Source organism: Ornithodoros turicata, chromosome 1, assembly GCF_037126465.1.
Source record: "Ornithodoros turicata isolate Travis chromosome 1, ASM3712646v1, whole genome shotgun sequence".
Taxonomy (NCBI): Eukaryota; Metazoa; Arthropoda; class Arachnida; order Ixodida; family Argasidae; genus Ornithodoros; species Ornithodoros turicata.
Genome location: NC_088201.1, coordinates 198,566,180 through 198,593,833, shown reverse-complemented (window position 1 = coordinate 198,593,833; position 27,654 = coordinate 198,566,180). Strand labels below are relative to the sequence as shown.

Genomic DNA, 27,654 nt, shown 5'->3' with positions numbered 1-27,654 from the left:
CATACTGGCAGGGGCATCTTGTCTCAACTGCATTTTCTCGTGATCGTTATTGTGGAGGGGTACCGAATGGAATACCACTGGAAGTGCGTATACAAAACAAAGAAACAGAGCAGTGAAGAACCTATTATCTTAAGCTTTACATTTTATATTTTCACATCTGTCCTATCTGTGTAGGATACGTACCAGCTAGCCTTTACTGGCTGGTTGACCGCCATGTTAAATGTAAAAAGTAGCTCTACGTTATTACACCATCTCTAACATGTTGTTAAAAAGCTACTGAAACACCATCTTGCCCATATAGATTGCGCTGTCAGTCGCTGCACCAGTTGAGGGACGTGGCTATTTCCACACCTCACATGGAACAACTGATCCCTATGATAACCACAGTGACTTTAGCTCAGCGTTGGTCTTAACTGTGCAACGCGTTCCGCTGAAAATCCGTGGGAAGATTTCCCAGCGTTGAATACACACTACGAACACGTGCATTCTTCAGAGCTTTAGAATACGTCGTGTTACATTTGAAAATTGCAAGAACGGGCTATTTTACGTTGCTGTGTGCACCTTGCCATGCTTTCCAAGACAATAAAAGTTTATTCAGCTAGTGTTTACTTGTGTCGCTTTAAAATAGCTACGTAGCTTTACGTAGCTGGTGTGACAGCTGACCCTTATGAGAGTTCTTCACGGTCGTCCGTACGGCTTGGGACAAAAGTTTACGGAACACGGCACGGAGAGGTGCCGTGCTAGATATCGGGAAGAGGTCAAATAAGGAACGGATGACCGGCTGTGCTATCAATCTCTCAGTATGTGTGTCCACTCTTGATTGCTGCTAGGGTATCACCCCAAGGGACAAAAGCGACACCCCAGTGTTCCGTAAACTTTTGTGCCAAGCTGTACATCTTGCTCACTTTAATTGGAGGCGACACCGTCCTCCCGATCTGGTTTCCTATATTCAATGACGTCAATTCGACATTGCATGATGAACTACTTGCAATGGGAACGAGACAGAGAGAAGGACCTCTCCTGAAGGTTATCTCCCTACCTCGCCCTCCTTTCTTACAGTGTCCAGAAATGTTAACGCTAAACTAGCTACACTAGAGACAATATAATAATACTGTGAGAGCAAGCACCATCAGGATGGCCATTGATGGGCTGGAGAGCTCGCGTACAATTATTGAGGCTACACGCGACTCGGAAGGCTGAGTTCAGGGCCGTGTTAACCCGCTGGGTCCCGCAGCACTCGTGTACTCCTGCAGCTCCTGCGCATGCCTCAATGATGCGAGTTCTTCCAGTTTCCGGGACACCGGCCTTCCCTCGGCCTTCCTTATTTTCCTTTCGACATCTTCCCTCTGTTTCTGACCCATATTCACCATAGCCGAAGAAGCCGGGAATTTTCGAAAATGTTTTACTTATATCAACTACAGTCGTGCCTCGTTAATATGGAGAACTGAAATTATGGACGATTTTTCTGAGGATCAAACTTTTTCAATGCATTTTCGTCACAGTAATGTGGAAACTCGCTTTTCGGACAATGGACAGTCCAGTAGGATACAAGTACAAATCATATGTAATGCATGCATTTTCGTCTCATTATGTACGGTAAGTAAGCTCTTCAAACAACATTTCGCCATTTATCGGTTATTAGATAAGCTCTCTCCTAAAACCTTCCAGAGGCAGGGCAACCGAGTAGCTCAGTTCGCTTTCTTGACCATGTTTGAATTTCTTTTCTATTTTTTTCTTTTTTTGATTCCGTCATTTTCGTTCTTCCCTGACGAATTATTCACAACGCCGATGTCATCCAATTTCCACAACTTCCGCAGTGAGTTGACCATGTCGTCGTTAGAGGTGCACTCGGCTCTGAGTACGCAGGTCACAGCATTCAAGGTTTGCACATTCAGTACCAGAGGTTGAGGTGGGACTTTGAAATGTCTATCCCATTTTGTTTTAACTGCGATAAGGCATTCGTTATGACTGCAACGCAAATTTTTTTTCCGTTACTATTTCTACAGCTGATCTGCCTCCTGAAGCTGATTAATTCCTTGCATGTCCTGAACGTTGGGGAACAATAAGTCAACGGCGCCGTCCAGTTTTGATACTCTGCGCGATGTCAATGTCAGTGGGCGCCCAGAGTACATTCCTGCATATATTAGGAACAACATCTGCTTCAAAGGGCTATTCTGACGGTGTAAACTGGCTTTGTATGTGGCATTTCACTACGTCACATCGCTTGGGATTCAAACTCGACATGCATCCAAAAGTGTTGAGAGTGAGGACTACGTTGTCGCTCTCTTGAAGACTTCACTGTTCGGTCAAGTGTTTCGTTGTGAAAGTCTCTTGGCTACCTTCGTCGATTATTTCACAAACGTAGATGCGCTTGCTGTTGGCTGTTACCCAGCACCTAAAAGCAAGTAGGGGTACCTGAGAACTGTTCCTGTTTAGTCCGTCCGGGACCAACACGCTTGTGGCCTTGCTTGTTTCCGTGCTGACCATGCGCTTGCTCTCGGGCCTCCACGATGGGTCACGGACTGCCGATGCGTGCCAACCTCTACAACGGGAACACTGTAATTTTCCTCTTGGGCCCCTGGCGTTGTGGCCTTTTTGTGCACAACGACAACATGGCTTACCACCGACTACCTTCTTTTTTCTGTCATCTAATACCGTAATTTCACGCGTATAAGCCGCACCGCAGATAAGCCGCAGGACGGGTTCTTAGGAACATTTTGAAAATTTTCTGACCGCACTCGCAGATAAGCCGCTGGCAATACGCGACGACTGATTTGCGTGACAAAGGAGACCATAGAGGAGGCCATAAACCCTGTGGTCCATACACCGGGGTCAGCATATTGTGCAACAAAGGAGGTCAGGTCTATAGAGTTCTAGCAGTTGCGGATTGTGCCCTTCTTGGGTGTTTTTCATGGATTGATGGGTCAGTGGTCTTCCATAAGACGTGAATCACTGTCACCACTTTCGTTAAAGCTGCTTGGGGGAATGCACCAGGAAGATCAATCTACTCGAATGTTGACCCGCCCCTGTTACACACTGCTCGTGCACCGGCAGGTCAGTACTGTTCCAGAAACACTGTCAGCCCCTTTCGTTAAAACTGGCGTATGGGGAAAATAACAGGATAAAAATAGTAATCAGATAAGCCGCACCGGTGGATAAGCCGCGGAGCGCCCGTGGGAAAAAAATCACGCATAAGCAGCGGCTAATACGCGTGAAATTACGCGTGAAATTATTGCCCCGAGACGGTTATTGACGGAGAAATTATGTGCCCTACCCAGTTTGCAGTCGAGTGAGAAATGCTGCCACAAATGCAATAGACGGTTGGAATAGGAAGACGATCCAAGCTGCTCACCTTTCTCTGTTTTCCACGGTGCTTGCCGTGTCTTGTAGCACTCCGGTCGGTGAGTCGACTATTCTCGCGGTTCTCCACTTGGACTTGGAGGAACTTTTTTTATTTATTTATTTCATGTACCCTACAATTCCACATGAGTGGCACTACGTAGGGGAGAGGAGAACATAGCAGTACATACAAATGAACATCTTTTCAAGGTATAAGATTACAACAGCATTTAACGCAACATAAATTCTTGCACTCTTTTCAAGAAGATGTCATTGGAGGCCGAATGAATTAAGTCACGAGGGAGGCTGTTTCTCTCGGGGATAGTTTTAACAAAAAAATTGTTCTGAAAAATTGTTGATCTAAAACCGTAAATCTCAATCTTGTGTTCGTGATCTAGGTGTTTAGAAATAAAACTAGGAGGAAACAAGTAGTTACCAGAAGGAATACCAGAAAGATCGAAATAAACACCACGGAGAAATTTCAACCGAGCTTGCGTTCTCCGAGACTCCATAGACCCATCCCAGCATGGATTTTAAATGCACAGATCGAAAGTAAGATGAATATGAATTTGTCACAAACCTTGCTGTTTGACTTGAGTTTCTCGTGCGGATCCCAAACCGTGCTAGAGTATTCCAAAATAGGTCGAACATACGATTTATAGACTATCTCCTTAATGTCCCTGGGAGCCCCTTTAAAATTTCTTCTAAAAAGCCAAGTGTGCTGCTAGCTTTTTAAATGATCATGTCAATGTGTTTTTTCCCATTTAAGACTTCTGTGAATTTTGACACCTAGATATTTATATTCGTCAACCGTTTCGAGAATAGAATTACACAATGTACAGTTTAAAACTTTGATGCTACTAGAAAACGACATAGCCTTAGATTTGCCCGCATTCAGTTTCATACCCCAGTCTTTGTACTATAATTCTACTTTACTTAAATCCCGTTGAAAAATATTAGCATCATAAACCCTGTCTATGGACCGATAAATTACACAGTCATCTGCAAATAACGTGATGGAAGAACAAACAACTCCGACAAGATCGTTTATAAAAATTAAAAATCGATCGCTATCGATAAGACCTGTAAGACCTGTATTATGTACTTCCGCAATAGCTTTGACTTGCCCCCAAATTTGACGTAACTCTTTCAAAATATGTCGTCTTCTCTATACGAATCGCGTTACGAATACATTTAGATAACGCTTTTATCTTCTCATAGTTCGAAGCACTGCCGTTCTTTTTGAACGCGGAGAAGGCTGCCGATTTCCGCCTGTCAACGTCTTCATATTCCTCGTAGAATAGGGTTTATCGCATTTGCGTTTGTGCTTAATTTTCCGTGTCGGTACATATTTTTGAACAAGGCTGGTCAGCATATCTCAAAAATGCTTCCACAGAAAGTCAACACATTGGGATTTGCTTAATGTTTCTAAATCAGGGTAATTAGCTTCCAGGTTCCTAGAAATAGCCTTAAAATCAGCCCTGCTATACAAGAAAAATTTTCTCTGATGCTGATTTGGTACTACCTTAGAGTGAGTCTTAACACTAGCAGTCACACATTCGTGATCCGAGAGGCCCGGGAAGACAGAAACATCACTAATAATTTCCTCACAGTTACACAGTAGTAAATATAAAACGTTGGAGCCGCGTGTCCGAAGATGAACAAATTGGTGCAAAGAATGCATATATAGCATCTCATCAAAAACTCGGTAATCTCTCATATCCGATAGTACACCACTTGAAATCTGGCAAGTTAAAATCACCGAACGTTAACACAATATGATCGGAGATAAAAGATACTTGGTCACACAAATTTCTCAAACATTCCTCGCCTGCGGACGCTAAAAAGAACACAGTGGAATGGATTACCCTTTCGACAAGAGACGACACCGTACAGACTCACAGTTGTCAAAATTACTCTGAATTTCCTCAGCGTGCACAGAACTGCGTACACAAATAAATATACCACCGCCATGACTGTTTCTATGCTTTCGAAATGCCGTACAGTTAGGAGGGAACACTTCGGAATCTCTCACGTAACCATCAAGCCAGGAGACACATCCCATAATTATATCAGGATTAAGCGTAGATAAAAGCTTGCAGAAATCATGAACTTTATTTTTTACGCTTCTGGCATTCAGACACAAAATCGACAAATCACATGTCTTTCCAGTGACATTCTGAGGAAACTCTATTGAGGGTGGTCCGTTATTCGTTCGATTGTTGCCAGTGGCAAACCGAGGCCCACCACCTTAGTCGAGGTCGTTTTGCCTGTATCCGCATTACAGCTTTGTGTGACACCAGAACAAAATGAAGTATGAGTTGTAACTGGTCGCCTACATGCATTTAAACTGTCCCACTCAAATGTCACTCCGTTAACAACCATCTTGTTATATACCTAACGTACAGAGCTGCCTTGCTTCCGTTCATCCTTTGCAGACTCCCATATTTTTTTTCCGGATATCTCTTGTTCTATCGCAGAAATCCTCAGATACAGAAAATACAGTGCCCCTCAATTTTGCCCCTCAATGGCTTTGAATGAGTGTGCCTAGAGGACTGTTGCATTGGTAAGCCGATAACAGTGGCACGAAACACAAAACCTACAAAACAGGAAGAGGGTTAGCCATGCCAACTCGATGATTGCCGTGCTTCCCTCTAAAGAAATCCGCAGGATGACGGTCGTTTAAGGGCCATAGTGATAGGCTGCCCCTTTACGGAATTTCAGTACGCGCTGTTGGTAGAAAACTGCTATTATCGAATGGGATACAGACGCTGAGGTTGGCTTAACATCCGTGACAATTCCGTCTTCGATTGTGGTCGTGACGCTTCTGACACGAGACTGGCTAGTTTGGCAATGGAAGTCTACGACGATGTCAGACGGAAGTGACCACAACACGGCCTCTGACAACATCGCAGAGTAATACCCTAGTTACACTAGCGCTCTCAACCACGTTTGAGTCGACCGCGGTCGAGCTCAACCGTGTTTGAGGGTGTTACACTGCAGCGCCGAACGTGGTTCACTGCACGACCACGGTTGAGCTTCGACTGAGCTCCTCAACCACGGTCGGGTCCACTGAAAAGTAAGATGGCGGACTCCACTTCAGCTACTGTAGTGTCGTCGAAAGCAATAAGTGAGCTGCCGTGCAGCAAAAAACACTTCGTTTGGCCAGATGCCATGACGATGCACTTCATAAACCCCTGTGAAGACAGTGTAGCCGTATCGGGGACCAAAGAGGACAGAAAAGAAACGCTGCCGATTACAACCGCGTCGAGACAGCTACTGTGGTTTTCGTCGGGAAGCAAGTGCGAGTTAAGATAAGAAAACATGACGACGGAATATAGGAAACGCAGTTTGTAGTAGTTCAGTTCTTGTTTCTGCTTGCTTGTTGTGTATGTCATAGCTACTTACGCCTATTTTATCCAGCTACCACAACATGCTGGTAGATGATTCCGTGCGATCAGTGGCGTTTTCGTGGCATTCTTGCGAGCGCGTATGATGTACATGCTGTTTAGTGTCCTTTTCGATGTTTCATACCATTTGGTACAACTCATGACATGTCATACTTCAATATCCAGCTTCACCTATAAAACTACACCTATGAAAACTACAGCCACACTGCACGGTTTCGCACTGCTACAAAACGACTACTTCAGAAACAGTGATGTCATGATTGGTGAGCATAACCACAGTTGTAATCTGAATCTGTGTGCTGATATGATGTGTGGAACTCTGCATCTGACTGATCTGCTTCAGGATGATGAGGGGATATGGAAATGGGGTGTTGTAAGTCTTCTTCGCTGGAATATGTGTTGCAGCTAGTATATCACATTTTGTTCTGGACTCATGTGAACCAATCATGTGCTTAAAACATGTAATAGTTCGTACAAGCATCATTAGGCGGTAAAGAATAAAAGAGCAACAATTGTGAAGTCAATAAATGATAAGCATTAATGGATAATAATAATAATAATAATGGATTAATAAATATGGATAAGCATTTACTAAGCTGGAAATGAGGGCCAGTGCTGGCAAACCTGCGTGTAGTCATACGCCTATTACTACTAAGCATAGCAAGGCAACTAGTGGGTTGGGATGCATAGTCAGGAGATTCATGCGCAACAAGAAAACACAATAACAGTAGCTTGTACGTATTGTATGTAATTTGTTATGCATGATGTTTATCCCTTGTGTATGTGCATGTGATGCACTATAAGCGTACTATGTTAGAAGTAGTCCTGATAAACTTCGAAAGAAGGACAAAACAAACAAAAGAGTTGCAAGCAACTGCACAGGAAACATCGAGGCATCTTCCTCAGTAATGTGTCGTCTCACTGCATGCTTCACACATTCTTGTGTATCTTCAAGTTTCCAATTGTACACGAACAGCCAGATGGAAACCATTGCTGCAGCATCCTAGCCTGAAGAACAAACAACTGAGCAACAACAGACAAGTTTGGAACCTGCATACCTCACAGAGAAATTAGCGCAAAAACCAGACTGCGATGATGCAGGTCCTACAGCTCTAAAAAAGCTGTGGAAATGAGAGCTACAAAAGCGGAAAAAAGGAATGAATGTTTCAAAGAAAAGTACTGCTGTAAAGAGTACTTTTAGAGTAGAAAAAAGCTGCAGTAAAGAGTTAACAGAATGCAACATGAAATGCTTCGATAAGCAAATTAAAATGGCGCAAGCGAGATGGTGTACTATGGAAAGAACTAACATTTCCTTCAGTTTGAGGAACACAGAGTTCATATTGTGTGTTCCTCAAACTCGCTGTTGGGAAATGTTTGCTCCTTCAAAGAAAAGTTTAATACGATGCAGACTTATTTTCAATCATCGCCACAACAAATAATTTTCTTTTTTTGCATAACAGAGAAAGCTGGCATAGTTTGTGTTTTAGCTTTATAACAGTGCATTGTCCTTGCAAAGCCTCATTAAATGTATATGTGTAATGTATCATGTCAGCGATTCTCGCTTTTGTTACTTAAGCTGAAAAACGGTCATTGCATGAAAAAAAAAACTTACAACGACAAAACATAGGCGTATTACCGTAGTTATAAAATCTACATATAAGGAAACATGACAGTAAAATTATTCACTTTAGAGGAATGTACTTGCCCGCAATAAATATGCTGTCACAGTGTTGTAAAACGTTGTTTGATTGATTGAGATTTTAAAAGATATGGAGGTGTTCCGGTCAGCTACTGCAGAACTCGTGAATAGAAAACAGTAGAAAAACCAACCTCAAGATGACGAAGAGACAAAGACGAAAAACCATGCAAAATAAACAAACGAAAAACAAACAGGGCCCACCTGATGGATGTGTCCAGCAAATTAAATAAGAGTTCAAACGATCATAGACTGTAAAATGTCATTGGTTTTGCTCTCTTCAGTTCTTTTTTTTTTTTGTATTTGATAATGTGGACACTTTTCTTATGATGGACAGTTTTTGCTTACTAAAGTTGCAGCTAAGTGCAACGGACATGACCGAACACCATGCTACAGGGCACGCAGTTGCACTTAACCTGCAGTTAAACTCTGAAATTGGTAAGGTGTACTGTGCCATTTGCGTCACTGTCAGTGACAAAAAAATTCCAGTTGCATGCACATCGCGAGACAAAGACTCCTACGCTGAATTCGTTGAACGAGGTCTCCAGAACTGGAAAGAAGCTCTTCAACGATTTAGAAGTCATGAGAAGTAAACGCTTTATCGTGAAGCATCCACGACGCTCAGAAGTGCAAGCACAGGAGCCAACGTAGCGACTGTGCTCTCTGAACCGAAGCTCAGCCAAATGAATCAAAGTCGTCAAGCTTTGTTCGCTGTACAGTTCGCTCCAAGCGAACAGTACTGTCGTCTGTTCGCTTTCTGGCATGTCAAGGCCCACTTCGTAGTGTCACTTCGCGGTCACAATGAGGACGAAGGTAACTTGAGGCAGCCTCTTACGTTGCGGGAAGCCGATGTGCCAGGTCTCGGGGCGTGACTCAACAAAAGTAGGTGTAAGTGGAATTCGCCGGACTTGCAAAATGAGATGCTTGAACTCATTACCCACAGCATGCTCCGTTCCGTAATCAGAGAAGTGCAGGACGCGTTGTTTTGCGCGGTGATTGCTGACGAGACCTCTGATATTAGCACGCAGGAGCAGATATCCTTTTGATTCACGTACGTCAAAAATGGTCTTGAAATGGAAGAAGTCCTTATTGGATTTTACGTGACGGCTGATACGAGAGCACGCAAGCTCTTCTCAATGCTGAAACACGTGTTGTGTCGTATGAATGTTCAAATTGAGAACTGTCGATGACAATGCTACGACGGGGCTGCAAATGTGTCCGGCAAAAGCGGTGGACTTCAAGCCCTAGTTCAGGATATTGAACTAAGAGCGATGTATGTACACTGCCTTGCGCACACTATCAACCTAGTGTTGCAAGACTTGTGTAAGCAAATTGATGTGTGTCACGACTTTGTCACCTTGTTCGCCGACTTGGTAAATTTTGTGAAAACATCTCCAAGGCGCTTCAGCTGCTTCGAACAGTTCCAGAAGGACGGAACACCGGACCTCAGACAATTCTGTAAAGCCCGGTGGACGCTGAAGGCATCCTCACTGCGGTCAGTGTCAAGTAACTACTCTGAGTCGGTGCAATTCACCTCTCGCTCTGTCATCGGATGAAAAGAATCACACAGGAGCAAAAGCCAGTGGCTATGCAAAAGCGCTCGGAAAATTCGATTAATATTTCATGCTCGGGCTGATGATCCCTGTATTTGAGAGATTGGAGAGCGCAAATTCTGCTCTCCAGAAGAAGAGCTTGCAGTTTGGGCATACACAGCAAATAGTGAAGACCGCTAAAGAATGTGTTGCTGAACTCCGCGACAAATTCCCATGCTTTTGGAGCATGGTGAAAGTCACGGCTGAGGAGCTCAAAACTGGGAGCCCCAGCCTACCGATAAGGCAGCTACAAGCCCCACGTCGTTACGACGAAGGATCTCAAGCACACGAGTTTAAATCCACGGAAGCCTATTATCGGCAGAGGTAGATGGGTAGAAATCCAGCGAACCGGTAGAGATGTAGGAAGGGAGTTGCCTCAGGACAGAAGCCGCCGATATTTCGAACAGAGACTGTTCTTCTTCTGGGCACCGTCCTCATCATTGGCATGGTATTGAAAGGGTTAGGTGTGACGTGTTTAAAGGTTCATGCGAATTGTGGGTCAACAGCAGCCTAGATCACTACGTTCACATAATCCCCTCCACACTCTAACAAAGCAGCCATTCACTCCAGCCGTAGAAGCCCGTACGGACCTTTTCTTCCCTCCGGGCTGTTGACCCACAATCCGCACGAACCTTTAAACACGTCACACCTAACCCTTTAAATGCCATGCCAATGATGAGGACGGTGCCCAGAAGAAGAACAGTCTCTGTTCGAAATATCGGCGGCTTCTGTCCTGAGGCAACTCCCTTCCTATTATCGGCAGAGGTTCTACATGGTAATTGACACGGTTCATGCGTCTCTGTGCACTCGGTTTCCTGCCGGAATGTGGGACCACGTGACCAAAGTCGAAGAGTTCTTGATGGGAAAAACTGACAGCGGTTATCTGTGCGAATTCTATAAAGGAGATCTTGATGCACGTCGCCTTCGGCTTCATCGAGATACGCTGCTGGATATTGCAAAGCAACATTCCGTAAGCCTTGCTTCGTTTCAGGATGTAAAAGAGCTGCTCTCAGGAAAGGAAAGTGTGGACTGTGTGTGGACGATACTTCCAGAAGTTGTGAAGCGTGTACGATACTTCCAGAAGTTGTTCAACTTCTTCGAATTGTATTGACCATACCTGTGACGTCCTGCACATCAGAAAAGTCCTTTTCGTGCCTACGAAAACTGACTTATGACTATGAAAACTTACTATGACCATGACTATGAAAACTTACTTGCGTTCCACAATTGGACAAGCCCGGTTAAACCACATTACCATGCTCCATTGCCACAAAGGGTTAGCTCGTGATATCTAGCTGAACGCTGTAGCAAACGAGTTCGTCAAACGAACAACTACTAAGGAAAACACGTTGCAATTTGTTGGCTAGAAGAATGCTATTTTTTCACGGCTTTGCCCGTACCATCCAATGTGCCGGTACGCACCTGCCATCATGTACCAGCCGAGAATTTGGCAACCAAATAATAAATATTACACGTTGCACATGGTCGTACTTGGTTTCCGGCTCGGGCACCGCTGGACTCCTCCCGTCCCCTCTCGTGTGCCAGCGCCCCCCCTCCCCCCGGTAAACCTGGCCTGCTACGCCTATGCTGAAACATTTATATCGTGGCCAGATCTCCGTTTTTATGTACCCACACATTAAATTCCTCCGGAAAGCTCTTCCATTCCCATAAATTTCCGCTGAATTGGGGAAGCTGAAATTTCGGCGCTTTTACTCCAGTGTGCCGTTGTAATAGCACTGAACCGGAACTTTGCGGTTCTTTGATCAGTCAGTTGTCACTGAGATAACTTCGCGTTCATGTTTGCCATGACTTCCGTGACTCTGTCCTCATACTCAATTACCGTGTTGTACTCATAGTCGTCATCAGGCACAATGGGATCTATCGCCGCGTTCGGAGTTTGAAGTTCATTATGACTTCAGGATTTTTGTTAGCTGGGTCCGTATGGTAGCACGCTCCACCTTCAGTCGGTAGATAGTACGTCGGTTTGTCGTTCCAGACACAGTGACGGTAGACGCTGTAGATGTGTTCCCGGGTTTCGGCACAAAAAGATGATGTAGTAAAATCCCTAACCGACTACAGTAGATGTAACCTACAGTTGAGACCATCTGCATTCAAGTAAGCCACCCGTGTCGATTTGGAACACATAGCAGGTGAACTGATCAGAGGCCTTAAAATACAGAAAACGTGCACAGTTCCAGTAGACACAAAGTACGGAAGAACGAAGAGAAACATTGAAAGGTCCTCCTCGACCTTTTTCCCAACAACCACGTTATTTGTCTCTTTCACGCATCTTTCATTAGCATCCCAACTTACCGAATAGAATGACGTTTCACGTCAACAAATATATGTGTTTCTGACTCGAGAAATCCAGACCTCTGTTATGCTTGAAAGGGACGCTATAGAAAACGACCCTGTTTTCTTCCAATATAACGCAGGGCTTCGTGATTCTTCCATTTTGGAACTCACAATATCGTACTTAAATACCACGGTAACATGTCTTGCCGATCAAACTTGCAACCAATAATATGGGCTCCGTAGCCCCTCTTTTGTGTGAAATTTGTTTATATGTTCGGGACAGGGCCATGGAAGTTTGGGAAAGTACTAATGTATGTAGATGACATTATCGGTGTGGCAGGCAATTCAAACACAGCTATGCAAGCCTTAAATTTTGCTATCGCTTCTTCCCTGAACTAGGTTTCACACATGAACCCCGCAGGCAAGGAAATGAGAGTTCTAGATACCACCTTCTGTATGTACCTAGGCCACTGTTGAAGGTACGGGAGAAGTGATCCTCAGTCCCTTCTCAACACAAATCAACATAAATGGCATCAAATATAAGCAAAATCAACATTAAAGACAGCTAAAAAAATATTGCTATCAGTAGGTCGTCCCTTCCATTTCCTAACAATGTCTGATGTTTCCTGGAGGCCAATCAGCTAAAAAGCGCACTTCAAATCCGGTTCCTGAACCGCGAATGTGATTAGATGTGGGTTGATAATTCCTTTCTACCATGGCGGAATCACTTAGGGAAATTTGCTTCGATGTTTTGCTCCATTGGATTGCCTACACACACCTTCTAGTCCATAGTATTTTTATACCTATACTAGTGTAAGAGGGGTGTATTTTGCGATATACACCCAGTTCACACTCATATTCTACCCCTTCGAGGTTGGTCCTCTCATCAATGGGCGTGAATAGGGTGCACATCTACATTAGTGTGTTAATGGTGTACGAAGGGTGTAATCAGGGTGGGATGGTTTAAGGGTGTTTTACCTCATTGTTTTCGTGGAAAAGAATTACGTGTACACTGAGTCTTAATTTTTCCTCATACCAAAACAAACAATAAACACAAACGTCATCGTGATGAAAGATGAAAGTCACTGAAAAGATTAGCCAGCTGTAGGACTCGAACCCACATCTTCTGGATTATCGGACCAGGGCTCTACCACTTGAGTTAAGCTAACACGCAACTTGAGGCCTTGTATGTGATTGTCCCTTCTATGTTGTTCCAGCCTCAGAACATCAGTTCTCTCATGTCATCCTGATGGCGACTTGATACACCAAGCGATTCCTCACTTCAGTGTTTTTGGTGTATATACTAAAGTTAAACTTAGACACTCCGCTCTTCATTTTGACTGGAATTCGAGTAGGGCTATTGAATTTCGAGATGTCTCGTAAGACAAGCAATGTATATAGTATTTGTTTTCTCTTAGAAAGGAAGTGCCGTTCTTTGCGAGCTTTGGTTCGTCTTCCCAATTATGTCATGTTTCAAATTCATCTCTAAATATGTCAGAACGTATATTGGTCCAACATGGCCACCACTTCGGAATTCCTATGTGGGAAGAACCCAATACATTACATGCTCATGTTACGCATATACTTTGGCTGATACGTATGATACACTCACTCACTGTGTAAACAATGGTGCACACGTTACGTGGTTGCTTAAGGGTGTCGATTCACAAGAAAAGCTAAGTTGAATCAGTTAGGGTATCATCCAATTATCCAATTACACCCTAGAAGGTGTATGGATTTTAAGAGTCAGGCTAAGAAACCGCACACACGCTACACTAGGTGTTACACCTTTCCTGAGGTTATGTGGGTGTGCCGTAACTCACACCCCTTTAAAGGAGCTCTGAAAGCCATCTCAAAAATTTTCCGGTCCGAACGCGTTGTGGAAGTAGGTAACTTAACTTGATGACTAACACGAAAATTTTCTCTGTGCGCGATGTTTTTCGTAGAAAAAAAGACACTTGAACATCGCCGCGCGCGTTCCCACTCGACTCGCTCCTCCGGGTCAAACGAGGATGAGAAGGAAAAAAACGTCATTCGTGACGTAATAAAAGTCGAAAGCGGCGACCGCTCTTCCGCGCTTCTATCTGGGTCAGTTCTACCCGGTTTTCTTTCTTTTCGTTTTCCTTGCTTTCTCCCTGTCGTGAACGATGGAGGATTTCGAAGTGCCTGCGGAATATCGGCACTTGATGCCACTATCTGAATGGGAAATTCGAACTCTGCAGAGGTGCAAAATAATGAACTGTACGCCGTATGGCGATACGCCTTACATGACGCCAGGCGCAAACTTAGCTGGCGTCGTCGGTAACCATGTGGCAGCCAAGAGAAAGCGACGGGACAGCTCGGATGATTGGTAAGTTGACCATAGTTGCGGTACTTTATGACATTGCTTAACTGTGTCGATCTCTGCAACAGGTGCACATGTGGAGTGTGCCGATCAATGCAAACACGGCGCGAGGACGTCTGCTGCCGCAACGTGCCAGCAGCTGTCGAAAAGAAGCCGGAGGGCTGTGGCACGACGGCGTCGGAGTTCCAAGCGTCGTGCTTGACCGACGTCGTTATACGGCTAGCCCTCCAATCACTTGAAAATCAGGGTGTGTTCATGAACACGCCGCTTCACGAGTAAGTTCACAACCTTGACTAATATTGAGTAAATGGTGCAGCATTGTGAAATGCGCGAATCGGTACAATGACAGCGTTCAGTTTCGCTGCAAAGTTAGTGTCATTTTTGATGGTTCATCATAAAGATATAATTGGGAACATATGATAGAACACACACAAAAAAAAAAAGAAAAAAGAAAAACTGAGTATGCGTGCGGGGCCACTGTTACCCAGAATCACGCCAGAAACGTCGTAATGAACTTTTTATTAGTTGTACTCACAGTGGTAATTATTATTCTGCAAGCAATAAGTCATTCACAGATAGGATCACAGTTGTTTCACGATATAAAGCCTCGAATTATTTTATTATCATTCATAGATACGTTCATGTGCACTTTGTAATGGAGAAGTCAGATATTGCTACAAGTCACTCTGTTTAGACACAATAACAAACAACTATGCACATTACTCACTACCAAGAGACAAGAACAAGTTTTTTGCATTCATGCCTTGCTTTTATGAATTCTTTAGAACAGGTTGTAGTTTATCAAGGACTGGCAGTTCATATGATGTTCTGATATGCCTGTTGAGCGAGAAACATGCCCTCAAAGCAAAATTCAGCATTCACAAGTAGGCGTGTTCACTGGTACACGAGGTCTTGGATAGCAAGAGCATGTTTACACTTCAGAGAAAATTCTGTCTTTTATGCACAGAAATGCCTCAGGAGCAGCCTGTTGTTTGTAGCAACAGACCTTTGATGTGTATCATCACAATCAGGCCCAGGGATACAGAAATATATTCCCGTCACACACACTCTCCAAGTTGTTGTTACTGTGAAAAGCTTCTCCCTCGATTTGTCTGTCGCAGTTCCTTAGAAGATCATTGCCCAACACAAAGGAACAGTAGCATGTACCTCTGTACCAAGTATCAGTGAAAAAGTGTTCTCAGTAATCTGAAATATATAAGTACATAGTTATTTCTTATATTACCAACATCTTCCAGATCATATAAAACTGCAGGCCAATGTTCAGATCAGCAGACACCAGTGTCGTTAGTTATCCAGATGCATATACCAGATAGTCTTTTGAACTAGTATCAAGGGAGACAACATATGGTGGGTGTATGGAAACCATGTCTGAAACTCATGGGGGAATAAATACTGTAGGGCTTTCAACAATACATTTGAAAGTGGAAATTGTAAGACTCCAACGTACCAGTGAAACACAAACGCAGCTGCATTACCATTTCATAAAATTTGTTTAGAGTCTTCAGATGTCTCCACATGCGTTCTTCCAGGCCATCCATGACGATGCTCTCATGCGCAACAAAAGTCAAAGGGAAATTGTAAGGCTCCAACGTACCAGTGAAACACAAACGCAGCTGCATTACCATTTCATAAAATTTGTTTAGAGTCTTCAGATGTCTCCACATGCATTCTTCCAGGCCATCCATGACGATGCTCTCATGCGCAACAAAAGTCAAAGGGAAATTGTAAGACTCCAACGTACCAGTGAAACACAAACGCAGCTGCATTACCATTTCATAAAATTTGTTTAGAGTCTTCAGATGTCTCCACATGCATTCCTCCAGACCATCCGTAATGTTCTCTTCCAGAGGTGATTGCATGAGTGTCAGAGTAATATAGGTAGTCACTGTTTCTCTGAAAGCTACAGATGGAAACTGCCATGAAGTAAATGCCTTGTCCCCAGTGCGTAGTATGATAAGCTAGCCTTCCACACAGATGATTCTATCGGTCTTGCGGTTCAGTTTCACTCTTTCGTAGTCACTCACCTGCAAGCTGCTTTCTGAAAGCTCAAATTGAAGTTGTCAAACAAAATGTGTCATTTCCAGTGTCAAGTTCAATAAATGACATGCTGGCCCACGGCCATGAAGCAGCAGACCTTGTAGGACAAAAATACAGTTCTCGTCATAATGATGTTGTTCCGTTTGTTACAGGAGGTACCGCTATGTTGCCTACCGGCAGTGTGCATCCTGGCTCTGGGGGCACCTTGGCGAAGGGAACCGTCATGTGCTGCCATCATGTGTTGTGTGGGCAATTCGGGAAAAGTCCCCTTCAACGTACTACACTGGATTTAGACCTACACTGTAGAGATAAAATTGATGTACCGTAACTATTTTCAATACATACTTTTGTGGATCTATGTTACATTGTCAACTCATTTTATACAAAGGAGCAGTGAAACAAAATTGCTGTTTGTTAGTTTTCTCCAGTGCCAAGTCTTGTCGTTGTCGACATGTCGATAGTTGACATTTAGCACTGTAGTATGTTATAAAAGAAACAAGGAAAAGGGTGCAGGCTAGCTGGTATAGATTCATGAAGAAGACAGAGAGACACGGACACAGAAGAAACAAAAGAACCTACGTGTGTCGTCTTCTGTGTCTGTGTGAAGAAGTCTTCATGGATAGTATGTTATGTGCTATGCACTTTTGACAATACAGCATCTGGATGGTTCACGTACTTTGCGAATCTTCCTTGCACAGGCAGCAGCGACACATCTCTAGACGGTGTTGCCTGGCCTCTACAAGTGCCCTCTTGTCTACAGGGGGCTCGTTCTTCGTTAGACTAGGCAGTTCATCGGGAGGGTTTGCAGCCCATGCGTCATCAAATGTAGGCCATTTATGGCAGAGCTCTACCACCTTGTCCAGAAGCTTGCGAGCATAATCTGAAAACAGCAACAAAATGTGCTCATGTTTTTGAATTTAATATGGATAGGCTGACATGGCACCGGCTCAGTACTTGTGTCTTGTTCGTGGTTCACTTACTGAAGGTAGGCTCCTCCTTGATGGGCAGCGCAACATACTCTCCAGAGTACACCTTCGATCGCTTCATTAGGTAGCGCAGTTCTCCATCTTCTGTGAAAGCATGGGCCCTGTTGGAGTTTTCATTGAAATGCAGGATGGCTAGCTGCGTCCTACATGTTCAATGGAGAAAGTAATTATCCTGGTGCATTATATGTAAGTGTACTTCATAAATTTGTGATACATTGGCATGCACACAAATAATTTCTAGCAGAATGCAGCTTACTGATGAGACCTACAAACCTGCATTTCATAGTTTTGGGGCCATACCCAACAGACTTGGAAGCAAACCGGATGAGAAGGCTGTGGAATGCTTCCAAGTTTGATGTCTGAACATCAGGAGAAAGCTTTGGAATATCCTTCAACAGATATTTTGCCAGGGTTATCTCTGCTAGCTTCTTCTGAGGCTGTGACCCTTCAGAGGAATATAATATATAATTACATTTAATACAAATGAGAAAAACTATTGCATGTTGAATAGCTCTGTTGCAAGTTCATTTACCAGGAATGAGCCATGGTCGGTCGTTCTCGTCCAGGACAGGGTGCAGACAGCGTGGATATGGGCCTTCATGGCCCTCATGAATGTTGCACACATGATTGTTAAGGCTCTTCCACATCGATAACACACGCTCTGCATCTCCTTCGCTGTGGGTGACACAGTAGTACAGATGATTCACCACAGGCTTTGACCATAGCTCAAGTGCTTCGCAACCTTTTCCTTTGCTGGCACTCATCAGCTTCTTTCGAATGCCTATACAGAAGAATGTGAAAAGGAAAAGTAAGGATCTCATAGCAGGTTGATATTTGTAACTAATTTCAGTATACCTGCCTGCTACAGTACATACCTTTGGAAACGTGCCAGACATCAAACTGGTGGTTAACCTCTGGGTGTGATGTACGCATGTATTTCCGTACACTGGGATGCCGATCTGTTGTCAAAGACCGTACACCGACGTTGAAATCATGCAGTTCTTCAAGGCCACGCTGCAGTGCTTCCAGCTCCATGTGGTAGCTTGATGCCACTTCATTTGACTGTTGATAGATAAAGTGAATAAGTTTTATTGTGGACATCTGGTTATTGTTAATATTTCACACAAAATGTATGAAGTATACGAAGGTACTATATACCTGAACCTGTACTGTATGGACAACCTTGTTCAGCTTCCCATCATAGAAACTGTACGATAGGTACTTTGCGTTGTGGCCCGGAGAATCGCATCTTCCATCAGCAGCCAAGTCGGTTTCCTTGCCCTGCAACTCAACCAGGAGTGCCGCTTGGTGCTGTGTCCATACCTTCAACAAAAGCAAAGTTCAGTAATAACTAGTAATAAATATGAAAAAAATATAAAAATCAGAATGGTTAACTTGCAGTCGAGTTACTAGTTGTGGTAGCAAGATACATAACTGGCTACATTTTTTTCCCAAGTTATGTCATTACCAGAAAACGTACCTCAGTTATTGCTGGTAGAAGGTATCCTCGCTGGTAGTTGAAAAACGTGTGATCACAGAAGATCTAAAAGCAATGCGGACACATTGTAAGCTCTTCTGCTCATTTTACATGCGAATAATTTCTGGGGACCGAATGCAAATTATACCTTGACATTTATCAGTTTGAGCATCCGCAGTGTTGGAGTGGGACTTGCTCCGCTAAACAGAATTGCTGCAGACAGCAGGACGTTTCCAGCAGGCTTATTTGATATGTATGGCTGGCTCTCCCAAACAAACGTATGACCATCTACGCAGCAGGACTCAACTCGGAGGAGGGAACCAACACAGCTGAAGCTTGTAGTACATGGGTTCAAGCATGTGGTGCAGGAACGAAACAGTTCTTTCAGCTTGCTTTCGAATATTATATATTTTCTCTCCTCCTGGGGACTGACACTGCTGGCTTGAGGGCTATCACTGCAAGAACTTTGAATGTAACATAGAAAAATGTGGCACTTTGAAGAAGTCAAGCACTTACCCAAGAAGGCTGTCGTGTTGTGGTACATAGGTGGTGTCTGCTGGATTGTCAGTGTCACCGATAGTGGTCTCTGTCACATCATTCATAACTGGTGTAGAGCACCGTTTTGGTTCCCATTGAATGCCTGAGTGCTGTGGCCCAGGTTCACAGAAGTCTTCACTTGTTTGAGTTGACGATGTTTGCAGAGATTTGGCATTATGATTTGCTTGTGTGCCTATAAGATGAGAAATGTATCAGCTACATGTTGCCATCATAGTCCCATGTTTTTACATACCGACTCTCCTAGTTTGGACAACTGTTGTTTGGGTCCACTTCGACTCTCTTGGCAAACTGTACTGGGTCCCTTTTTCTTCAGTCAAAGGTACGCTGTTGGGCTGCCTGCACCCACAGTTCATGCACTGTAGGACGGTTGTAGGTGTCATGTCGGGCTTCATGAAAGAAAGGTATAGACACAATGACATACAAGTATGATTATGATAATATATGTGTCTCTCTGTGATACTCATTTTATATTTGACACATATTTTACAAATCACATAGCTGCATGTATGCTGTGTAGTGGTTGAATGATGTACTAGTCATAATCAATTAAGTTGGACCTATGTTTGCTGAGATACTTACACTGGGAGACTGAGATGTAAGCACAGGGGAAGCAGGTTGGGTGTGAGATGAATAACCGCTCTCTTCATTTCCAAAGGAAGAAGCCTGTGGGGCAACATTACAAGACAGCAGCATTTACATACAGAGCATATATATGTTTACATTGCCTCTGTATTGCACCCTGGTGCTAAAACTCCCCAGTCATCATCATAAAAATATAGTGGTTATTGTTACATTGCACGGCAAAAAAAGTGAGAATCCTTACGTGACTGACTAAGCTGGCACATGCACTGTCACCGTTTAGGCTGTCACCTTCTGGTACACATTGTTCTGCCTGTATTTGAGGAAAGTGATTGAAATTTATAAAATGTGCTAAGCAGGTGCACGACACATATATTTCTAGTATGTACCGTTGCAGGCACGTCACAGGCGACATACGTACCACGTTCTCTTGCGCGGCGGTTCAACGACGGCGTCACTTCGGGTCTCAGTCTATGTTTGAATTTTCCAACTCCGGAGCCTTCAACAAGTGACACGTTGAGTTCGTAGTCGTCCGGTCGAAAGTGTAGAAAACAGACGACGATTGCAGCGTTCGATGGGACGTCATCACGTTGTATCAGTCGTAGCCATGTACTTCGTGCAGGTTCTTTCCGCGGTACCGTGTGCCGACGATATTTCGAGCGATTACATACACTGTTTACGCACCCGCGAACACCGCACGCCTGCGGCATCGCGACTGATTGCCGTGAACAGATAACAATTCGTAAGTTGCAGGATTGCTGTGGATCGTGCCAGACAACGTGCCTCTACGAATATACCACCAGATGAATGACTGAGTAACTATAACAACGTTGCTAATCGAGGCGGGCGAGCTAGTGATTATGGCGATGCGGCGTTCCTCTTGAAGCGTACGCTGAAGTGTTGCGCAGTTTTGTACTAATTGTCGCTACACAACAGAACAACAGCACCCTTGTTCGTTTACTGTACCTGATAAATCAAAGAAAAAGCGAAAAGAAACACTTCTGCAGACGCTGCTTCTTACGGCGTGGTTCAGAGAAAAAATAGCAGACGACGTTTCTCTAACCCAACCAGCGGCTGCACCTTTCTTACGTCAAAATGACGTAACCGGCTAGTCTGCTCGTTCCGGTCATTGCCACCGTTGCGCACGGTCGCGATTTTTAAAATCGAATTTTGCGATATTTGTGCGTCTGTTGATTGAATTATTGCGCGTGGTGCATTTTAATAGGCAGGATAACCGCCTGGTTTAAAAAAGTGGTAGTGATCGAAGTGCTTTCTGAGCTCCTTTAAGTGTAGAGGTTTGAAGGTGTTGTGAAATACACGCTGAGAGGTAAATGTATTTCATTACAGCTGAAAACTTTTACACGTAAAGGGGAGTGAGATATGCGACACCCGCCTTACACACAAAATGGTGTAAAAGTTTAGTGTGCACCAAAGACCTGTCTGTAGGGTTCGCAACACGCGGATGTTCATTCCGTTTTGCATTACGCCTGCTGCGTCATTTTATTTTGAGATGCGCCATACATTCGGCAAACTCAACAGTGCATAAATAAGGGTTTGCGTGAGCACTTCAATTACATAACTAATGTGTCGATAACCTCTGAAATATGAAACCATGTGCTTAGTTGCGTCGACTGTGCGCCCCGCTATACCGATGCCAGTACATCGTTATCACGCGATTCAACTCGCATTCTGGTGGAAACTGTTTTACTATGTTACGTCCATGCTGTATTTAGTCAGCCCTTAGGCATCGTCTCCCCTGCCCCCTGGTGTTTGCTTGCTGCCTCCGTTCATTAAATCAGTGTGTACTTGTTATGAGCTGCGTCTCTCATCGATTTCCTGCACAAGAGAAACAGAATCGCGAAATACACTTGACACATATCTTCACGAAGGATTCCTGGTGCCCTTGTAGCAAGGCATGAGAACTGGAGCCGTTTTATAAAGACGCAAAGATACTCTTCCCTGTTTCCTCAATTTTTTGCTAAAGGGTCTGTAGGAGCAATAACGAAGTGCACTCGAAAGTCACACGAAATGCGAAGAATGAGTGAGACTTAACTTACTTCAGCTGCAAACCGAATATTCTTCGTGAGCGTGGAGTGTCTGTACAGTGTCTCATCCGGTTTCTTTTCCCGTGCTACATAATACTTGACCAGTGTCATCATTTCTTGGAAATTCTTGGTAAGATAGTCTCTTTTGATGACTTGACAGAGCGCCTGGACGAATAAAGAACCACGAACTGAACCCGAAGACGAAAGATAACCTGCAAGGAATAATACACATATTGTTATAATTGCACAGCAACGTTTTTGTGACGCGTTGATATACTGGGGCGTTCACAATCACCAGCTGTTGATCATCACTATTCACGAATCAAGAAAAGTAAAAAAATTTGATCGCGCACATTACTGTAGGAAGTAACTAGGACGCCCTCCTTCGGAATTATGGGATTTGGACGACTTTGCAAGGTGTTTTCTAGATAGTTTCTTGGAACGTCAGAAGTGCAAGTAAAAGAAAAAGAGAGGATATTAGGATATGACAAAATGCGGCCATGCAACAAAACTTGAAAGACGGATATTACACAAAGACAAAAAGTGCTGAAAGTTATTAGTGACATTATTCGGCAGTATGGAGCTGGAGGGATATGTGAGAGACCGGCTGTGTCAATGTGACATAGAAACAACGATGGGAGGGGGTGAAGGAAAACTGTGCAAGTGAGGTGCTTCTAAGATAGCCTTTTAAGGTCTTGATTATGTCATAAGATGTGTGGTTGCATATTTTAGAATAAGATAAGACCTATGGATATGTCTCTCAGTATTTGAAGGTGAAACTAGCGTGAGCGTTAAAGTTTTCCACAGGAGGCTCGAAACACGTAGTACGGCTACAGGGTAGCTAGAATGTGCGGAAACGGAAATGCTCGCTGTGTAAAGTGCTTATTTTAAGGAAGTTTTCTCTACTCCTTTCGCTCGCCCTTCTATTCACTTTCCATCAGCACTTTAGAAGATAAGAAATACCTGCCGAGGTACTCTCGAATGTAAAGAAATCAGCACGTGAAGGCACACTTGTAGTCTTGCTCGGACCGTCAGCAAAGTGATGTTCGCCTCCCTGTTTCCAGCCACGTAACGTCTGGAAAGTAAGGTAATACTTAGTAAATGAAATCCAACCAATGAGACATTAGCGCTGTCATAATTCTTCTCTTTCATTTTTATATGGATATGAACAGCGTTGTCTACAATCGCACACTCAGAAACATTTGGGTGTAGTGGTAAGTCGCGTGTCTATAAATAAATAAAAGGGCACCTAGTTGGGCCGAATGTACAAATGAGCCTCTAGTATGGCGATTGACATGGTACACAGGACTCAACCAACAGCAGAGGCAATAAATTTATCGGTTGTCATATTTTGCTTTGGATGAATTGCATTCCAATAGATCTGATTTTTCCATCACCTCCCATTTCGGCAACGGCTTATTTTACCATACAGTCAACGCGATGCGAGCAAAACTAAATCCACTGAGGTTGTGTTATTTAATCCCTTACGCTGAATGTGTACGGGCTGAAATACCTTGTGGTATTGTAAGGAGCATGTTAGTTTGTAGCCGTTGTTTTCTCGACCTCCTCGAGAGTAGTACAGAATAGTAGAGCTCTCTCGAGCTAAAGTTGCTGTTGTTGTTATTTTCTCGGTGTATCGATATGCACGCATAACTTCTTCGTCTTAATAGAGCAGTGAGGTGACATGGCTCGAAACCTGTTTCATTTGCTTACCATGCAGGGAGGGGGGGGGATACACGTTTATTTCGGAAAGGTCAGCCTGACCGAAGGTCGGCTTGCCATTCCTCAATCAAAATATATCACAGAGATGAAGTAAAAACGAATATGAGATGATGAGGACGGCGTGATGTGTAGATGGCATGAAAGGTCAACTCATAATTTGTTCATGAGGTCTGTCGTGTGGAGAAAGTCGAGGAAAGCTCGAGTGACGCACCACTGACTGGAGTGTCGCACAAGGCCAAGTCATACAGGAAGCTCTATCTGTGTGTGTCCTAGAGCAGTCAGGCGTCCTTTGAGGGTGTCGCGTGCAGTGTGGTAACGTCTGCAGTGCAGTAGTAGATGCGCTGTGTCTGCTTCCACCCTGCACGTTGCGCATGCTGAGGAGTTCAGTTGGCCCATCTTGTATAGCAGTGACGGTGTTCGGGCTACGTTTAACCGTAAACGGTGTACGAGAGTTTCTTCCCTTCGGGTGAGCCGCAGAGTGGTCGTGTATTCCATCTTCGGGTCGATGTAGTGCAGGAACGTGTTTTCAGGCACAGCATTTTCTACGAAGTATAGTGTATTGCGGGCGCAGAGCCGCCTCACCCGAATTCTGCTGGCGGACGACGACATCGGTACTGACGCAATTAGCTCACCTTCCTCATGAGCGTGGTGGGCAGCGTCATCAGCATATGTGTTCCCGTACATGCCAATATGGCCTGGCACCCACTGGAACCAGACACTGTGGCCTGAGGCGAGTAATTCGTTCTAGCGCTTTGACGATCCTTGTGCAGATGTTGTTAATCTTATTATCAGAGTATGAGACTATCATCTGTAATGCTGACCTGCTGTCAGTGAGAATCGTCAAATTGTCCGCTGATGAACGCGATACGTATGACAATGCTGCGTAGATGGCGTAGAGCTCTGCCTCTGTGGAGGATGTTTAATGAGGAAGCTTAAGTCCTTGCTGGATCTTACAACTTGGCACGTAGAGTGCGGCCGTTGAACTGCCTGGTACCACAGATCCGTCAGTGTACACTTCCCTACGTTGGTGGTGTGCAGTGTCTAAATGTTCCAGCGCAAGTTGGCGCGCGATGATAGGAGGCACGTTACTCTTCTTTCCTAGGCCAGGGATGTCCGTGTGGACTGTTGGGGTACAAAGGGTCCACATAGGTGGTGCATATGAGAAGTGTGCAGTGGACGATGGTACGCAGCTTTTTAGACGGGAGACTGCCGCTCCGAACGCAGACGAGGGGCAGTTCGACTCGAAAGACTGGAGGTAATGTTATTGGCGTCGGGTGAGAAATCGCGTGTAGGTACAGAGTGTATCTCTGTCTCGCAGGACACGCGCCGGTGGTTCCTTTACCATGCAGGACCCACCATGCAATGTATGCAAATGTTTCATAACTGCACGATCGAAGCCGGGCTTCCGCCGCAACGTTGACCTGACCTCTAGATACATTTCTAATAGATTAAATTGTAATACACCAGCCCTTTTTGCTTCCCCTACCTTGGTTGTTTCCCCTTCATTCCTTTATAACTGTATTTACTTCGTGGCCTTCTGAACTTTTATCTGGTGTGTGTGTGTCTTTGCATTTTAAACTTAGTGCAGATAGGCGCCGAAAAAGATATAGACTATACAAGTGCAAGCAGCGAAGAGACTTTGGAAGCGCTATATAGATGAAAAAGAATTACTACTTTTATTACCTTAAAATTATCTGGGAGGTACTAGAAATAGATGTACAGTACAGTTATGGGTCGACGTGACGGCAATCAGCGATGCCCTCAGCAAGACTAAACTTGAAAATAGGTGAAAAGTGTTTATATACAAGGGGAAGGGGGAGGATAGACGTGAACAGTAGATGTATAGTGGCTTTGGTGATGTTCCAGGAGCATCGTTTCTGGTCGTCCATGGAACACTTGCAGGGGCGTCGGCGGTCTTTCAGGGGTGTAACCTATTTGAAACCGTTAAATATAAACGCTCAAGAATAATCGTGTAAGTATCCACCGTTAAAAATAAAACGCCCAGAATATACGCTTAAGAATCCACCATTAAAAATAAACCGCGTAACTATCCACTTTTAACAATACATTCTCAAAAATCTACGGTTAACAATATATCGTTAAAAATGAACTGTTCAGAATCCACCCGATTTGATTGGTCGCTGCAGTCAAGTGGTATAGCAGTGTCGTTGTCCGCTCTGAAAAATAGTTCTCAACTTCCTTTCGTCGTGGCTTGGCCGAACCCGGATGATCCTTGTGACAGCGCCACACCCGCGGCAGAAAATAGTCCCAAATGTCTTGTGAGTTTTGTGGAGACTGATCAGAGGTGCCACTTTAGCTGCATAAATCATCATTGAAGGAAGGAGCAAGGAAGGCATCGCTGTGCCCGATCGGATTCGGATAGCGTGTGATATTGTGTACCTGTGCTGCTGCGTAAACCCGAAGTGTGTAACAGCGCCTCGGAAAATGCCGATGTTACGTGGAGTTTCATGTTATGCTCCCTGCGCTGGTGACGGTTGAGGAGAGAATTGGATTACCTCGCCGCGATCTTTATTTTGAATCATTATTTTCAAGAAGCAAGAGACACATGCCGTTCACTTGTTTAGTCGCATGATCGGATTTGTGCAGAGTTTGATGCAGTGTGGTGTCAGTTGTGAGCACCGTAGTCACAGTGAATTCGTAACGGGATAACTGAGTTTTATTTGGTAGGTTACATACTAGATATAGGATGAAATTAAACTCTCCGTGCGGCCACGCGTCCGCTTTCGTTCGTGTCTCGTGGTTCTCTCTCTCTCTCTCGGGCGTCGGCTGGTGAGCTTCCGTTGTCATATGATACCTGTATTTAGAGAAGCAGCGATGCCTGGCGATAGATTCTTACTTCGCTAACAGTTTGGTCTGCTTAGTTACACAAACTGTAGACATTCTGACACGCAAACACAATGGCATGGAATTAATGATAATAAGCCATTCCCTGCTCAGAGTGCAGGTGGTCCCCAACATCTGTTTGTTTTCTTTTTGAGCACTCCCAAGCCTAAGGCATTTTACACTTTACACAAGCTTTCAAAACGCATGGTAGTCGAGTGCCAAAACGTGAGCGCTTGCAACAAGTTGCTATGTTAAAACATTAAACGTAGGTGGTCCATTTGTTGTTGGGAAAAAGCAGATGCAATGCAAGGGACTGAGCACTCTGGTGCAGTTTTAATCGCAAGTGTTTCTGCACTATGTCTGCATTACATCAGGTGACACGATCGATTTGTTCTATGAAACATCTCACTTGTTTTGTGCTCAACAGTATGGCATGTAGTAAAATTTGCTGAAGAAGCGAGAAATTGAGAATTACACTGCCACATGCATGTGCACAGTAGAAGGACAGCAAAAATATAAAAAATGAACATGGAAAAATGCAAAGGTTTAACCATACACACAGGCAAAACATGTATAAAGTTTAATAGCATAGCAGTAGAAATAGCAGGCAGGAGCAGTGAAGGGAGAGACACGTTTACTACAAAATACTCAAGAAATTTAAAGTGCACCTATGTGGGATGCAAGGTAATAGAATCAATGTGTTGAACTG

General features: G+C 44.1%; 2 protein-coding genes across 4 annotated transcripts in view; both read right to left on the bottom strand.

Annotated features, from left to right (window-relative positions):
- LOC135378933 (caspase-7-like) overlaps positions 1 to 27,654 on the bottom strand; it is a 201,420-nt gene that overhangs the window by 94,435 nt on the left and 79,331 nt on the right. For all 3 annotated transcript variants that reach the window (XM_064612116.1, XM_064612117.1, XM_064612118.1), the window contains exons 4-5: positions 23,343 to 23,454; positions 22,392 to 22,591 (exon numbers count right to left, since the gene is read on the bottom strand). In XM_064612116.1, coding sequence (XP_064468186.1) covers positions 22,392 to 22,591; positions 23,343 to 23,454 — 312 coding nt within the window. The remainder of the gene's footprint in view (positions 1 to 22,391; positions 22,592 to 23,342; positions 23,455 to 27,654) is intronic.
- On the bottom strand, positions 15,187 to 20,741 carry LOC135378932 (uncharacterized). The gene is made up of 16 exons (XM_064612115.1): positions 20,579 to 20,741; positions 20,335 to 20,418; positions 19,988 to 20,141; positions 19,714 to 19,927; positions 19,346 to 19,661; positions 19,201 to 19,263; positions 18,879 to 19,043; positions 18,596 to 18,782; positions 18,253 to 18,501; positions 17,994 to 18,165; positions 17,715 to 17,863; positions 17,314 to 17,614; positions 16,909 to 17,034; positions 16,722 to 16,831; positions 16,145 to 16,597; positions 15,187 to 15,882 (listed from the first exon to the last, which is right to left on the bottom strand). Exons 3-12 carry the CDS (start codon positions 20,133 to 20,135, stop codon positions 17,403 to 17,405), a joined length of 1,875 nt encoding a protein of 624 aa, XP_064468185.1. The 5' UTR covers positions 20,136 to 20,141; positions 20,335 to 20,418; positions 20,579 to 20,741; the 3' UTR covers positions 15,187 to 15,882; positions 16,145 to 16,597; positions 16,722 to 16,831; positions 16,909 to 17,034; positions 17,314 to 17,402.

Coding starts and splice junctions, on each gene's coding strand:
- LOC135378932 (XM_064612115.1), bottom strand. CDS start 20,135: ATGACACCTACAACCGTCCTACAGTGCATGAACTGTGGGTGCAGGCAG. Junction 19,044..19,200: donor TTCTACCAGCAATAACTGAG/GTACGTTTTCTG, acceptor CTTTTGTTGAAG/GTATGGACACAGCACCAAGC. Junction 18,783..18,878: donor TCCATACAGTACAGGTTCAG/GTATATAGTACC, acceptor ATCTATCAACAG/TCAAATGAAGTGGCATCAAG.